The sequence below is a fragment of the Lontra canadensis genome, unplaced genomic scaffold, assembly GCF_010015895.1.
Source record: "Lontra canadensis isolate GAN:19392208 unplaced genomic scaffold, GSC_riverotter_1.0 scaffold13, whole genome shotgun sequence".
NCBI classification, from domain to species: Eukaryota; Metazoa; Chordata; class Mammalia; order Carnivora; family Mustelidae; genus Lontra; species Lontra canadensis.
The window spans coordinates 26,249,613-26,264,378 of record NW_022631007.1 but is presented as its reverse complement, the minus strand read 5'-3'; the positions used below and the strand labels follow the sequence as shown (position 1 = coordinate 26,264,378).

General features: G+C 34.7%; 1 protein-coding gene across 2 annotated transcripts in view; it reads left to right on the top strand.

Annotated features, from left to right (window-relative positions):
- The window catches only part of ACVR1C (activin A receptor type 1C), a 71,052-nt gene extending 66,997 nt beyond the window's left edge, over positions 1-4,055 (top strand). For both annotated transcript variants that reach the window (XM_032857853.1, XM_032857854.1), the window contains exon 9: positions 3,464-4,055. In XM_032857853.1, coding sequence (XP_032713744.1) covers positions 3,464-3,589 — 126 coding nt within the window. In that variant the 3' untranslated portion in view covers positions 3,590-4,055. The remainder of the gene's footprint in view (positions 1-3,463) is intronic.
- The last annotated feature ends 10,711 nt before the right edge of the window (positions 4,056-14,766 follow it).

The following is a 14,766-nucleotide window of genomic DNA, read 5'->3' as shown; positions in this document are numbered from 1 at the left end:
CAGAGACCATACAGTTCTACTGTCTTCATCTAGGCATCCAGTTCATTCCACATGTATAAGTATATGTCCTTGTATCAGTCTTCAAAAAGATTTTATTCCTTTCAGCCATATGTACACAGAACACCAAGATAAGTGGCAGCAACACGTATCCCAGTGACTTTACACAAGACTGTTTCTTGCTATGGACAGTCCCCTATGGGTCAGGCAGCTGTGCTCTCTGTGGTGATTCAGTGATCCAGGTAACTTTGATCTCGGGGTGCTGCTATCTCAACACAGTTTCCAAGTGTCTAGGTCAGGAAAAGAGAGGAGCTGGAGGGTCACCCATGGCTTTTAATGCTTTGGCTTCAGGTGACTCACCTCACTTCCGCTCATGATTCACAAACCAGAGTCAGTCACACGGCCCGATCTGCCTGCAAGGAGACTGGTAACTGTAGGAGCACAGACAGGTTTGGTCGTCAGTGTCCATGCAAGTGTTGCAATTTCGATCATCTTTACAGTTCGTACATTTGCCAAAGTTTGAGCTTCTGTTTTTAAATCAGAAAAGCTTCCTCATGGCAGAGACCACTGTTATCTCCTCATCTCCAACCATGCATCCAGTAAGCATCATGTCATAGGCATAGATTGTTTATCCCAGTGCTTGTTCTGCCTTACGTGAAGCGAGAGACTTTTCTAGTTCCCGCAGGAAGGAGGGGAAGAAGAGGGAAAGACTGCAAACCATCTGACTAATTCCACAACTGTTTTTTGGCTTTACTCTCCCTCAACCCCATCATTACTGTTATATTCTACCATATGTAATTGTAATATTTCAGGTCTTTTTATAGTGACATTTTTTAGCTGGACTTCATCATAAGGGTTATTTCATACAATACTTTTTCTCCTCATTTCCCCTCTCCTTCATGTTTCATACAATTCTTTTTCTATTTAAGGGAGGAATTATGTCTTGATGTTTCTATTTTGTATAGATATCTTACTTACATACTTATTTTAGAAGCAGAATTTGAAATATTTATAACCAAATTGAAATTAAATTAAATTATTTCTATTGATAATAAATTTATGTATATGAAAGAATATGAAACATATATATAACATTTAAGCATAATAATAAAGTGGCAGTCAGTGAATTCACTACTAAGTTTAAAAAATAGAACAAAGGTCCCATACTGCTCTGAGAGATTACTATAGATTAGTAATAGTGATTATTTATTATTGCTTTGTTTTTCTTTAGGAGAAAAAAAATATATATATTTATGTATAAATATGTATATATAAATATATATATATACTCATGCTAAAAATATATTGTTTACTTTTTTGTAATTGTGAAACATATTTTTTTTTTTAGATTTTTAAAAAAATTTATTTATTTGAGAGAGAGAAAGAGAATGAGAGAGAGAGAGAGAGAGAGAGCATGAGGAGGAGGAAGGTCAGAGGGAGAAGCAGACTCCCTGCTGAGCAGGGAGCCCGATGCAGGACTTGATCCCAGGACTCCAAGATCATGACTTGAGCCGAAGGCAGTCACTTAACCAACTGAGCACCCAGGCGCCCTGTGAAACATATTATTGAAACTTACTGTAGATATTCTTCTTAATTTCTATTCACTTTGATTTATATATGTAGCTATAATCTGTTCATGCTCATATCAGTGCAGTAGTCCATTATATGAGTAGAATACAATTTTTTTTCTTATTGTTGATTGTCTTATGTGTGATTTTAATATTTTTTAAACAATGCTGATATATATACATATATGTATATATACATATATGTGTATATATATATGCATGTGTGGGGGGAAAATGTCTTAGAGTATAAAACTGTAGATTCTTTTGGGGTGTCCACATAGATGATCATATCTCCAAATAATGAGAGTTATGGGACGAATTCTTAAGCCTTTTCTTTACTTCTTCTTGAGTTTCTAGGACTTCCAGTATAGTGTTGCTTAAAAATTGGTAATGGATATCCATGTTTTACTCCTTAAAATTTTGTACATTTCTCCTTTGAGTATGCTGTTTGTTGTAGGTTTTGTTTGTCAAAACTTTAATCACGTTAAATAAAAACTGACTTTGTTTGATAAAAGCTTTTTTCCTACCTATGAGGTAATGATATAGCCTTTCTAGTTTTGTCTCTTAATGTGATAAATTGCGTTTATAAATTTTCCACTGTTAAACCAATCATACATTCCTAGAATAGAACTAACATAGTCATTTTTTATGTGATCGATTTTGTACATTGCTGATAAAAGCAATTTTTGTCCATTTTAATCCAATATTTTAGTTCTGTTTTATTCTGTATTAATCCTACGTATTAGATACTAGTGCAATTTTATACCACTATTACTTATTTAAACTTAAGAAGATATTTATCATTTTCTTTGTTCAACATTCCTTTTTGCCTCTCAGAGCTTCCTTCTAAGATCATTTTCTGATTTCCTAATGTGCATTCTTTAAATGTATTTTATTTAAATAGATTTTTTAGAAGGACCTAGAAGTGATGAGTAGTGATGTTGAGCATCTCTTCATGTGTCATTCTAGGACATTAATTCTTCTAGGGCATCAATTCTAGCATCTAATGTTTTGATGGATTTGATTTTACTGTTTGTTGTTTCAATAGATTCTTGCTTATGATACTTTATTTTCTACTGCCTTGTGACTTTTTGTTTTGAGCTTAGGCTTATTGTAGAATTTTAAGGCCTGCGCTTGATTTTTTTTCTTACCAAGAGTCAAGATTTAGATAATATTCTTTACAAAATTCCTTATAAGACTGATTCAACTGTATATTCAGGACTTTGGAAACAACTTGACCTGATACTTCCTGTGTGTTTTGGCTGTGTTTCCTGTCTTTCCCATGTTGTTCATCAATTCTGAAATTCTAGACTGTGAGATCAGCAGATGTTACCAGAGTGGACGCCTGGTTCAGTGATTTCTTCCATCTCCGGATTCCTGTGTTCTCTGATTGTTTTCCAGTCTGAGTATTTATCTTATTTGTTTAGCAGTTCACTTATACTATTTTTTGATTCAAATTTTTGATATTTACACCCAGGTCATTATTTTATTATGGCATAAATTAAATGTTCAAATGCACAAATCTTAATATGCAGCTCAATGAATAACAAAAAGAGTATGCATGTATGTACTTAATATCCAGATCAAGGAATTTGCAACTCATCCTGTATGCCTTTTTGTCTTTCATGTCCCTTCTCAGAAGATTTTAAAAGAGAGCTACTCTACCATATTCCCAGAAATCAGTGGATCGAATTTTCAATTAAAAGTTAGTCTCCATAAGGTTAATGTGTGTGTGTTGACTGGATTTTTAAAGAGGTTTGGTCCTGATCTTCTGATACCGTTTTAAATTTACTATTTCTTCATCAGAGCTTAGCATCAATTCCTGGGTTTGTGGTTATGCTTCTCTTGGACTGTGTTTGTGTGACTAGCTAAAGTGTTTGATATTTTCTCTCTTAAAGGCCCTCCGAGTCATGGGGAGAATAATGCGGGAATGTTGGTATGCCAATGGGGCAGCCCGCCTAACGGCCCTTCGTATTAAGAAGACTATCTCTCAACTTTGTGGCAAAGAAGACTGCAAAGCCTAATGATGATTCTGTTAAAAAGAAATCTCTTACAGCTTTTTTTTTTTCTCATTTTCCCTCTTTATGTGAATGTTTTTGCCTTTTTTTGGTTGTTGTTCTACCTCAAAGATAATGCAGTACAGTATTTAAGGGCCCAAAGGCAGCATGGAAAAAATAACTCTGAAGTCAAGCATGGGCAGGAATTGACTTCATCCCATCTCTGTGTTGTCTTTAATTTTCTTTTGAAAAGCACCACATCAGTTCATCTTTTTATTTAATAAGAGAGATATTGCAGAAATATAAAATAAGCTATATAAAACTAATACAAGTCATTAAGATTTTATTTTACTTGAATCAAGAACACATGAATGAAGAAAAGGAAATGTAAAAGCTTTTTTTTTTCTGAGATGAAAACACCTTCATTAAAAGTGTGAACTAGAGCAAGTTATATCTCAGCAGAAGTTTAGATTATATAATCTGCTGTTTTCTTTTCTTTTCTTTTCTTTTTTTAACTTAAGAAGGGTCTTTGAAAAAAATTACATATTGCCCTGAACTTCAGTGTCTAAAACACTTAAAAGGGGAGCCATTCAGTTGGAAGATAGAACTGAGGTCCCAGTAGCCACTGGCTTGGCCTCCTTTCTACCTGCTATCCTGTTCTTCATAACCCACTACCACAGCAGCCCCCAAAGCAGTATGAAAGCCACTATGATTGCTACTTCCTCCTATTTACAAATGAGACATCGGACAGCTTGGATATTGAGACTTCCTGAAAGTCACATAACCAGTGGTGGAGCTGGCACTAGGTCTAAATCTTGTGATAACCCACAGTGTAGACTTAGCTAACTTCCTGCTTTCCCATTAATTCCCATATAGTACTTTTCTCCTTATGCAGAAACAACAGCTTTCATGATGGTATTCATGGTTTAGTCAAACAGAAGACCAACTGGGTCACTCTGCACAATCATAATGGGCCTGCATGAACTCTGAGGACAATATCCCTTGACGTTTTCCTCATAGAAATTTCATAGTCTGACTATTTGTGAGATAAATATTAAGGTTTTCTGAATACTTCCAGAGATTAATCAGGTATAAAGATGCATTGTTAGGAGGGGTCCTTAAGATTTATTTCAGAGGTTCCCACTACTTTTGTACATACACGCTTAGAAAGAATATATAGGAAGTAGAGGGAGGAGGAAGTAGAAAATATTTTGAGAAAAAATAAGAGAACTCTTCAGTAACTGTAAATAGCTATTTCCCTACCTTTTCAAAATGAGCAAGTGGATGCAAAAGAAGGCTCATGGTACTCTTGCTTTTATTCTACTTCCTGTGGAGACAGAAGTGATGAATTCTGAATAATACTTGGAACACTGAATCTTTCTTTCAAATCTGTAATTCTACTTGGGTAAAGGAGATTTAACATGGTATCTTTTGTTGTTCTACAACACTGTTTCCTAAGCTCCTATTCTTAGAACAATCTTCTGTTGAGACGTTCCAAGACCAAAAGCATTCTTTGATAGATTCTTAAACAGTGATAGTATACATTAGCATATCATGTACTTTGAGGAATCTAGCAATAAAGAAATGTTGTGGGAGCTTCTTTTAATTAGATTTCCCAAATTATTTGATCATGGAATCCTTTTATTAAGAGGAGGGAAAACCTTTTTACTATCCCACATTTTAGTGTTCTACAAAACATAGCTTAGGTAACAGTGTTCAAAAGGATATAGCTATGTATTTTCGTGCAGAGCACAATCTAGTGATTATAGTTCATTTCACTATGGAAATACTTTACTGAACCCACCTTCATTTGATTGGAATGAAGATAATCAAGGGCAAATATCTGATAGCTGTGGTACTCTCTTTCAGGCAGTCATCCATTCATTAAATAAGATAGGGGACCCCATATCTTCATTGCCATAATATTGGGGTCAGTAGAGAACAGATGCATCATAGGTTCTGCCCTCAGGGATTTTAGAGACTCATTAGGAAATGGGAATAATGATGTAGGTATTGGTTTGTGAGAAGGAAATAAATTGACAATGTAGGAAGTCTTGAGTTCCATATGATAGTGGGTTCTGGAAGTTATTTTCAATTTGCAAAACATTTACAAGGTATATCTAATGGGCCAGTGAAGACAATCTAATTATATAATCAGTTTTTTAAAATGCATATGGGAAAGGATTTTAAAAAGAGCTTATGTGAAGGGGTGATCTGATTTCTTATAGGTTGTATTTGAATATATGAAAATGAAATTATTTATTTACTATGGTTGTATTATAGTTAAATGGCTGTTGAAATAAATAAGAATAATATTTCCTGTTTTATTCACTTATGTTGGGTGAATATACTTATTTCAGTGTTTAGAGAATGTTTTAACATTTCCATTTTCCTCTACATTATGTTTTATAATTTATTTGGGTGTGTCCAAATAGAACTGCATATTTTTATTGGTTCAACTTTTATTCTAGAGAAATTTGTACATTTTGAGATGTTTTTCTTGTTTTCATGTTAGTTTACTGTAGCTTCTAACTGACTGGTCTTACATCTTAATTACCAAACACACTTCTTAAGAAAAGAGGTTAACAAAAATGATAAAAAAGATAAAAGTTCTAATTTTTCTTAACTCTCAACATGATTATAAATAGAAAATGCTCACAAGAACAGGATAAAGTTTAGAGCATAAATTTATTGTATATACCTATCCTGTTAAACTTCATATTATTTGTTTTTGATGGAGTGTCATTGTGTAATATTTATTTCTTTTGAATTGTGTGATAAGCAAAAAATATTCTTAGGCTCAATGTGTCAGTGTTCTTTGCTCCTTTCAAATATTTTGACTTTGGGTATAATACAAAGCTTGGGAAATTGCTATTTATGAAATGCCAGTACTGTATAAAGTGGTGATGGGGTTTCTATGCAGCATCACTTTTTAAAATAAGAGAAACATTATGTGTTGTCAATATTACAGCATGAACTTGTTGCCTTCAAGCTACACGTTTAAGTGTGTAATTGGTACGAATTCTGTTGTGTGCTTTCTTCTTTGTCTAAAATATTTGGCATGTCACATCTAGAATTCTTAATTTATGTTCTGACTTGAAAGTTAAGTGAAACATGACTGTGTCGTGCACTATTTTAGGCATAGCACTTGCTTTTCATCTTTATACTTTCAATTAACTTTGCATTTTAAATTTCCATGATTGTATGAAAATAGTAACCTGGTTGCAGTGTCTGAAGACTTCAAAATCAGCTTTTATTTTAAAATGAATATCTACAATAGATTCATTGGGTTATAAGTTCCATAAGAATTTATTATTCTTAATATTCTACTTTAGTAGAATATTAAACAAAACTACTACTGTGCTGAAATTTTGCCACCATGTGACTTACTGGGGCAGAGAAAACTCAGGGCTGTCTTAGAGTTTACGCAGAAATACCAGGGAACCTACTGAGAAATCATCTGAAAGCAGGAAGCCCACGTTTGCCATTATATCAAGTTCAACTTAAAATTTCTTAACAGGGAATATTTTTTGATTACTTATTTAAAATATATAGAGAGGGTTTTTTTTGTTTTTTTTTTTTTAAGATTTTATTTATTCATTTGAGAGAGAGAGAAAGCACTAGCTGAGGGGAGAGGCAGAGGGAGAATCAGACTCCTTGCTGAGCAGGGAGCTCAATGTGGGGATCGATCCCAGAACCTTGAGATCATGACCTGGGCCAAAGGCAGATGCTTAACCATCTGAGCCACCCAGGGACCCTGGAGATGTTTTTTGTTTCAATAAATTTATTTAAAGTATGGACATTTTATTTCCCATCAGGAAATTGAGAAAGTAACAGTAACAAGTGAGTCAGGTTGATGGTGGGTGATTATTTCAATAAGCATCACTTTAAGTAAATTTACAAATATAGCATTTTAAATCACTTGAAAATATTTAAGAATTCATATCTTAAAATGGTGTCATTGTGGTTTTTGAAGATATTCTAAATACCTTCTTTCATGAAACATGCTCCTGCTGTGTTTGACACTGCTCTCTATTAGCTCCCTCCATAAGGTAATACCTACAGGGACTTTGTGTACTATTTAGTGATGACAGTCATCCCTTTGCTTCTGACAGCTTCTTCTAAACAGAAGAAAAAATGTTGGTTGCAATATAAAAGTTTCATTAAAAATGTTAATATTAAATAGAATTTCCATAATAGGCAGTTTTTCAAAGTATGTCAATGCAAATTTTCAATATTTGACACTCTTTTTTTCTCCTAGCTTTGCTTTTATGTTTTGTTATTTTTCTCACCTCCTTTTAAATTATTCCCTACTGTTTTCCAAAATTATATTTAGTCCCTAATTTAAAAAGCAACTAGACATCATTTAGCTTAATCACTCTAATATTTAGCCTTCTAATGAAAGGGAATCCTTTGGTGGTCTAAGTTATTTCAGATGTGTCACAGACAAAAACAAAAACCAGAACTTGGAAATTATAAAGAATGTAAGAGGTTTTATAATTTAATTTCCATATATTATAGATAGAGACACTAAGGATCAAAGGTTACGTGACTGCTTGTTATTAGCAGAACTGATTGGGAAACGCAGTGGTGACTCCCACCCCAGGACCCTACTACAGTCAACATTTGCTAATTAAAAAATGATTAGCATGCCTCTAAACCTACCTTGAATGTACACTGATAGAATGCATCATTTAATGGTGTTGATCAAATCTCACTTCTCTCTCTCTCTCTTTTTTTTTTCCTGCTAAATATTTTGCTCACTCCTAGTGGGGTCAATGAGAAGAGCTAAAACAGACCAGGGAAAAGTTGTAAAGTAATTGTCAAGCTAGGTAGGCAACCACTGAAGTACTGAATAAAATTTAGGAATTGGGAGAACGTAGTCTTTCTTTGTGCAAGTAGCAAGTAACGATGAGACACTTCATGCCTCTGTTTCTCCCTTTTCGGTAACGATTGTTCTTTTTATGCCTGGGAATGGGAGCGAGAGACGATTAGCCTTTGAATCTCAGACCATGGCTAGTAGCATATTTTCTTCTCTCTTCTCAGTTTCTCATTACTTTTTCTTCTGCATTCATTTCTTTAGATACATTAAAAAATCTTTGCCGGATACCATCAGTTCCAGTCACTCTGTAATTTCTGTTCTTCTAGCCCATGTTCACATTTGCTCCACATTGAACTTCCTGGCAAGATTGTAATTTGCCATAACCACGTGTGAGAGGTTTCGTCTTGTGCCTTTTCCAGTGGTTTTTCATTTGGGCACAATGAAGAGAGGATTTGTTAATGGCAGAGAAAATTATCTTTCACATTTTAAAAAGACTACCAGTCAAATTACATTCTAGCTTTTAGCTAACATACAAGGAATGTCTACTTTTGCCTTAATGCCAAATTCCGCTTCAAAGATGATGACTTTGGACAGAAAATGTGAAATTTTTGTCTCCTAATGCAATTGCTAAATTTATTTCTGCTGCTTCATACAATCGCTTTGTTTTGCTTTGGTCATCTTTTAAATTAAGCTGTTATGGCATATGGTTTGTAAATAAGATTGTATGGAAATTAATTATCCCCATTTTAAACGCCCTCGATTAAAAGCTTCCTGTACTTCTTAATTCAGATATAGATTAACACAACATTTGGGAGGATAGGCACACTGTCTCATCTTAGATTTTAATATATTCTGATATGACTGTATTTTCTTACCGCTGGTCCCCGTTATTGTGCAAGAAACTTTTCTCTGCAGATCTAACAGTTTTAACTGCAAGATTTGTACATGGGCTACATGAACCTGAATGTCAACAGTGCCACTGAGAATCTGAATATATTAGGAAATTGGCCTTCTACTAAGTGTCGCCAGACTGAGTAGGCTATATAGTGTCCTGCATGAGTCCTCTCCTTTGAGGGGCAGATTGGAGCTGAAATCTAACCCGCAGTTGGCTCCTCAACTCAAATATTTTTATATTTTTCAGAAAAATATCTTACATGCTGTGTATCTTCAGAAAAAGGGTCCCACTTCTACAACCTCAGAAAATGATCATTAAATATTCCAAAATGCTTCTTGACATCTGCAAATTGACTAGAGAACCTAGGGGAAAAAATTCTGTAGATTTTCATCCTAGTATTTCTAAAAGAGTGAAAGAGACCGTGTGTTCAATCTGTTGATTTAATTTTTCAACCCAGATAATCTGAAGCAAGACATGTGGGCCCTCATTTAATATCTCTGTTGAGTTTTCCTTCCATGTGCAAACTTGTTCATTGACTTTGTTTGTGAAGAGGTAACTACATGCCTAAATTCTGTCTAACTAAGGCAGGTATAAAATGAAATTTACCAGTATCTCCATTTCCTTCAGTAGGCTAAAGACAAGTAATTAAATATTTTCCAGAATCCAACTCTATTTTTCCTATTTATATAAGGTGTGTTTGACCCAAAATATTAAATCCTAGTTTGTTTCCACAATCACTAGTGTCAAGCTCTTGTACTCTTTTGAACCTAGGCTGGTGAATATTATTCAAACTTGATCTGTATTTGAGGCTTTAAAATGTCCTAAATACAGAAAATTAGATTCATATCTCCAAAAAAAAGGGGGATTTTGGATTGACTTTCAAAGTACTAATACTAATTATACTTTTCTTTTGGTAGTGTGACTCTTCTTATACCTAAGAACATATTACAAATGTCAAAACCATTGCATTTTGACATTGCAAAACATGCCTTGAACTCTTGAACTACTGTGAAAAGAATCACTGTTGTAAAGACTTATTGTAAGCTGGCTGATATTCATAGATATGTAAAAAGTATTACCCTTCAACAGACAGGCCCAAATGAATGTACATAAGGAATATGAAGAAATAAATTAGGTTTTAAAATGAGAATTGGGCAATAAATTGTATAAAAAATGCAGATGGTGATTTTAGAAGTTACAATTTTAATTGTTGAAGCTGAAGAGAATTCCAAATTCCAAAGAGAAATGAATGATATTCAGATGTTTCATTAGCTTCTAGCTTATGGAAATATGCATTTTGTAGTAATATGTATACTTATTTTCTTTAGAAAAATAGTATTTTAGAATTTAGTAAGAACTCAGTGATAGCCTTCATACCAAAATGTTTAAATCTACTAACAGCAAGTCATAAAGTATTTATTTTAAAGCTTTTTAAATATTATTGCATAACTTTCAGCTGCCTCCAATGTAAATACTTATCTGCCTAAATGTTATATTTTTATGTATGCATTTCTGGAAATGTATTGTTTTGTAAAGTGGCAAAGTTAATAAATCAATCACTCCTTGCACTTGTTTCTGTGAAGCATATAGAGCTCTATTTTAAATAAAAAGAAAATGTGTCATATTTTGGTTTCTATGTTCTATTATTTTAAAATTGCCTTTATATTTGCCTGCAGTAAATGGAGGGGTTTTGGAAATTTAAATGTTTTTTGCAAATGGACTTTTCCTTCCTCCCTTCCTTCCTTCCCTCCTTTCTTCCTGGAAGAGGAACCTGCTTCTTCAATAACCATTTCTCTATGTGAAAGTTAGCACAATGGTTTTTGTCTTATTTTTCCTGTAAAGTAACAATTCCTTGTACTTATTTAGGCATTTATTGAACGACTTTGGGGTAAGCCTACTCTCAAACAGAACATAGCTTCCTTCACATTTAGATAAAATCCTGAGCACTGATGTGGTCTATAAGCACCTTCAGGTTATGGAACCGGACAACTTCTCTGCCTTCATTTCTGGTACCCCCCACCTCCAGACTGCTCTGCAGTCTTCTGTTCCTTGATGTTCCTTGAACTTGCAATACACCTGCCTGTCCCAGGGGACTCATTCTACTCCCTCTGGCTGGACTATCCTTCCTGCAGATAGTTGTAAGTATAGGTCTCTGTTAGTATACCATCACACCAAATGGGCTTTTTATGCCATGCTTTCCAGAGTAGCACCCTTTATCACTCACTGTCCACTTAGCCTGCTTTCTTTTTCTTTATGGTACTTTACATTAACTGGCATTATATTATATCACATACCTTGATCTCTGATATTAAGGATCCTTGCACTTAAGTTTGAGGATGCAGTTTTAAACATTTTTTTTTTAAGATTTTATGGATTTATTTGGCAGACAGATCACAAGTAGGCAGGCAGGCAGAGAGAGAGGAAGCAGGCTCCCTGCTGAGCAGACAGCCCGATGTGGGGCTTGATCCCAGGACCCTAAGATCATGACCTAAGCCGAAGTCAGAGGCTTAACCCACTGAGCCACCCAAGTACCCCTTGAGGATGTAGTTTTAAAACATGAAGAATTATATATTGCACACAGTAAGAAGTACTCTGTGGCAGTCATTATTTACCCATTTCCTCCCCCATGTCTCATAAACCTTAAAGGATAGTTACAAACTCAATCAAGAATAGTTTATCCAAATTCATAGTGGCTGTTGCAGAATGACATGAAAAAATTAGGTTGTGTGGTTTATACATTCAATCCTACAAAGGTGGATTTTTTCCGGGCATTAGCGTAGAGAGGCAAAACACTGCATTGGTTTTACTTTTGGTATCGGTTCTTCTGTTCTTCCACTTCGTTTTCTTTTTCTACGTTGAGGGCAATCTTATTCATGTGTCCTCATTGCATTAAATAGGTACTAACCAGATTCACACTTAAATATTCTTCCCCAACAATCATTAAATCAGGTTTTCATTTGGCTTCATGATTAGATTTTTCTTGGAGTTGTAGAGAAAAGCAAAAATATTATTTTTGTTAATCTGGATTGTGAAACCATGCCTGAAATAAGACAAATACTTTTGTTTCAGCAGGCCTGGTAGTAGTTGGTTTTTTCGGTTGTAACTTTGTAATAACCTCTCAGCATTTTTATTTTTTAACACTAATGTGAGCAAAAGTCACAATGATGAAATAATTTACCTAATGAGTGAACTTAAAAGTGGATAGTCAACTTTTGTTCCCTTAGGATAGATTCTTTGAGTTTGGGGGATAACTAAATCCAGGCTGTTTTATGGGGTGTTCTGCAGGTGCGATTTTAAGGAAATGTTCAATGACTTTGAGCATATGCTGTGGTTAAATAGAGTATTTGAACTTTGAATAGTTTCTTTAAAATCTGTTTAATGAGAAAAACTTCTATAGAGAAGATTTTTTTTCTTTTTCTTAATGCTATATGTAACAAAATTGTAATTACTATCAATCATTCCTATAGTTAAAATAGGTTCAAATTCTTTCCCTCTCAAATGTTAGTCAACAAATCTTTATCCAACGTTGCTGCCAAGCACATAGTATCATTGCAGTTGATATAGGTGCTACTAAGAAAACAATATGAAATGCTCCTGCATTTCAGAAGATAATTGGTTTAAGAAACACAAGGCAGGCACACAAATAGCCTATCTAACCTCAGAAGCTAGTAACAGAAAAGATGTCATAAGGAAAAAAGTTATTAAGGCTGAGTGTGGATACAGACATTAAGTGATCACAAAGACATAGCAACGAGGTATGAGTTACATTGGAATATTCAAGAAAATTAAGGAGTTGATACTGTAGGATGGGAAAGATTTTTGTAAGTGGAACAGAGAAGTCCCTGGTAGGAAAAATGTCTGAAAAAAACGGCAGGGATGATCAAGGCAGTGAGTAACTTAGAGGAGTAAAACAGAGGGTTTTTTATAAGGTTTAGATTACGGCATTTAAACTTGATCTTGCCTTTGAGGGAGACTGAGATTTTAAAGCTGCAATGGTAATGGAAAGTTAGGACAGGCATACTTCAAGAGACTGCGGGTTTGATTTCAGAACATTGCAATAAAGCAAATACCATAATAAAATGAGTCAAAGAAATTTTTTGGTTTCCTAGTACAAATGAAAGTTATGTTTACACTATCCTGGAGGCTTTTGAGTGTGCAATAATATTATGTCTTAAAAAACAATGTAAATACCTTAATTGAAAAATAGTTTATTGCTAAAAAATGCTAACCATCATCTGAGCTTTCTGCAAGTCCTAGTTTATGACCGCAGATCACCATAACACATATAATAATAATGAAAAACTCTCAGATATTGAAAGAATTATCAAAATATGGCACAGAAGCACAAAGTGAGCAAATGCTGTCAGGAAACTGGCACCAATAGACTCCGTTAACACAGGGTTGTCACAAACCTTCAATTTGTAAAAAGCACAGTATCTGAGAAGTGCAATAAAGTGAAGCACAATAAAACAAAGATGTACTTATATTTAATAAAGGAATTTTAAAAGTTACCTTCTTAGAAGATACAGCAAAGAGACTCGGGGCATCTGGGTGGCTCAGTGGGTTAAAGCCTCTGCCTTCAGCTCAGGTCATGATCTCAGGGTCCTGAGATCGAGCCCCACATCGGGCTCTCTGCTCAGCGGGGAGCCTGCTTCCCCGCCCCCCGCTGCCTGCCTCTGCCTACTTGTGATTTCTGTCTGTCAAATAAATAAAAATAAATCTTTAAAAAAAAAAAAAAAGAGAGAGACTTGAAGATTCCTCCATTACCTTTCCTCCCTAATTGGTGGATATTTAGAGATAGCAATGGGTGAAGAATTTCTTTTTTTAAGGATTTTACTTATTTATTTGAGACAGAGAGTAAAAGAGAGCATGAGAGGGAAGAAGGTCAGAGGGAAAAGCAGACTCCCCATGGAGCTGGGAGCCCAACGTGGGACTTGATCCCAGGACTCTGACATCATGACCTGAGCCGAAGATTGTCACTTAACCCACTAAGCCACCCAGACGCCCAGGTGAAGAATTTTAAGATGAGCTGTACAGTTGGTGTGATGTAGGTGTCTTTATATGGTGCTTTTTTCTACTCTTTCATGTGTCTTAAGAGCAGACTATATTCACAAGAAAGATTAAAAAAAAATGAAAGATTTCATTCTTACAAACTTAGTTTTATTGCAACTATGAATTTTATCTCTCTCTCTCTCGCGCACGCGCTCTCACACACACACACACACACACACACACAATAAATCATTTTAAAAGTTCTTCCTCGTAATTCCATCTCCGCATGAAAAATTTCCAGGTGCCACTGAACTGTGTGCAGTACATTTCAAATATAATCAAATTGGGTTTAGAAATACTAATGGTGATTTCATAGAAGAACCCTTGCTTCAGCAACTTAGGAAATTACACTTGATTTTCTTTTGAGTGTTACTCAATTGTGCTTGAAATTGTTCGTTTGAACTCTTCTAAACAAGAAGCAGGTGGTTAAATGTG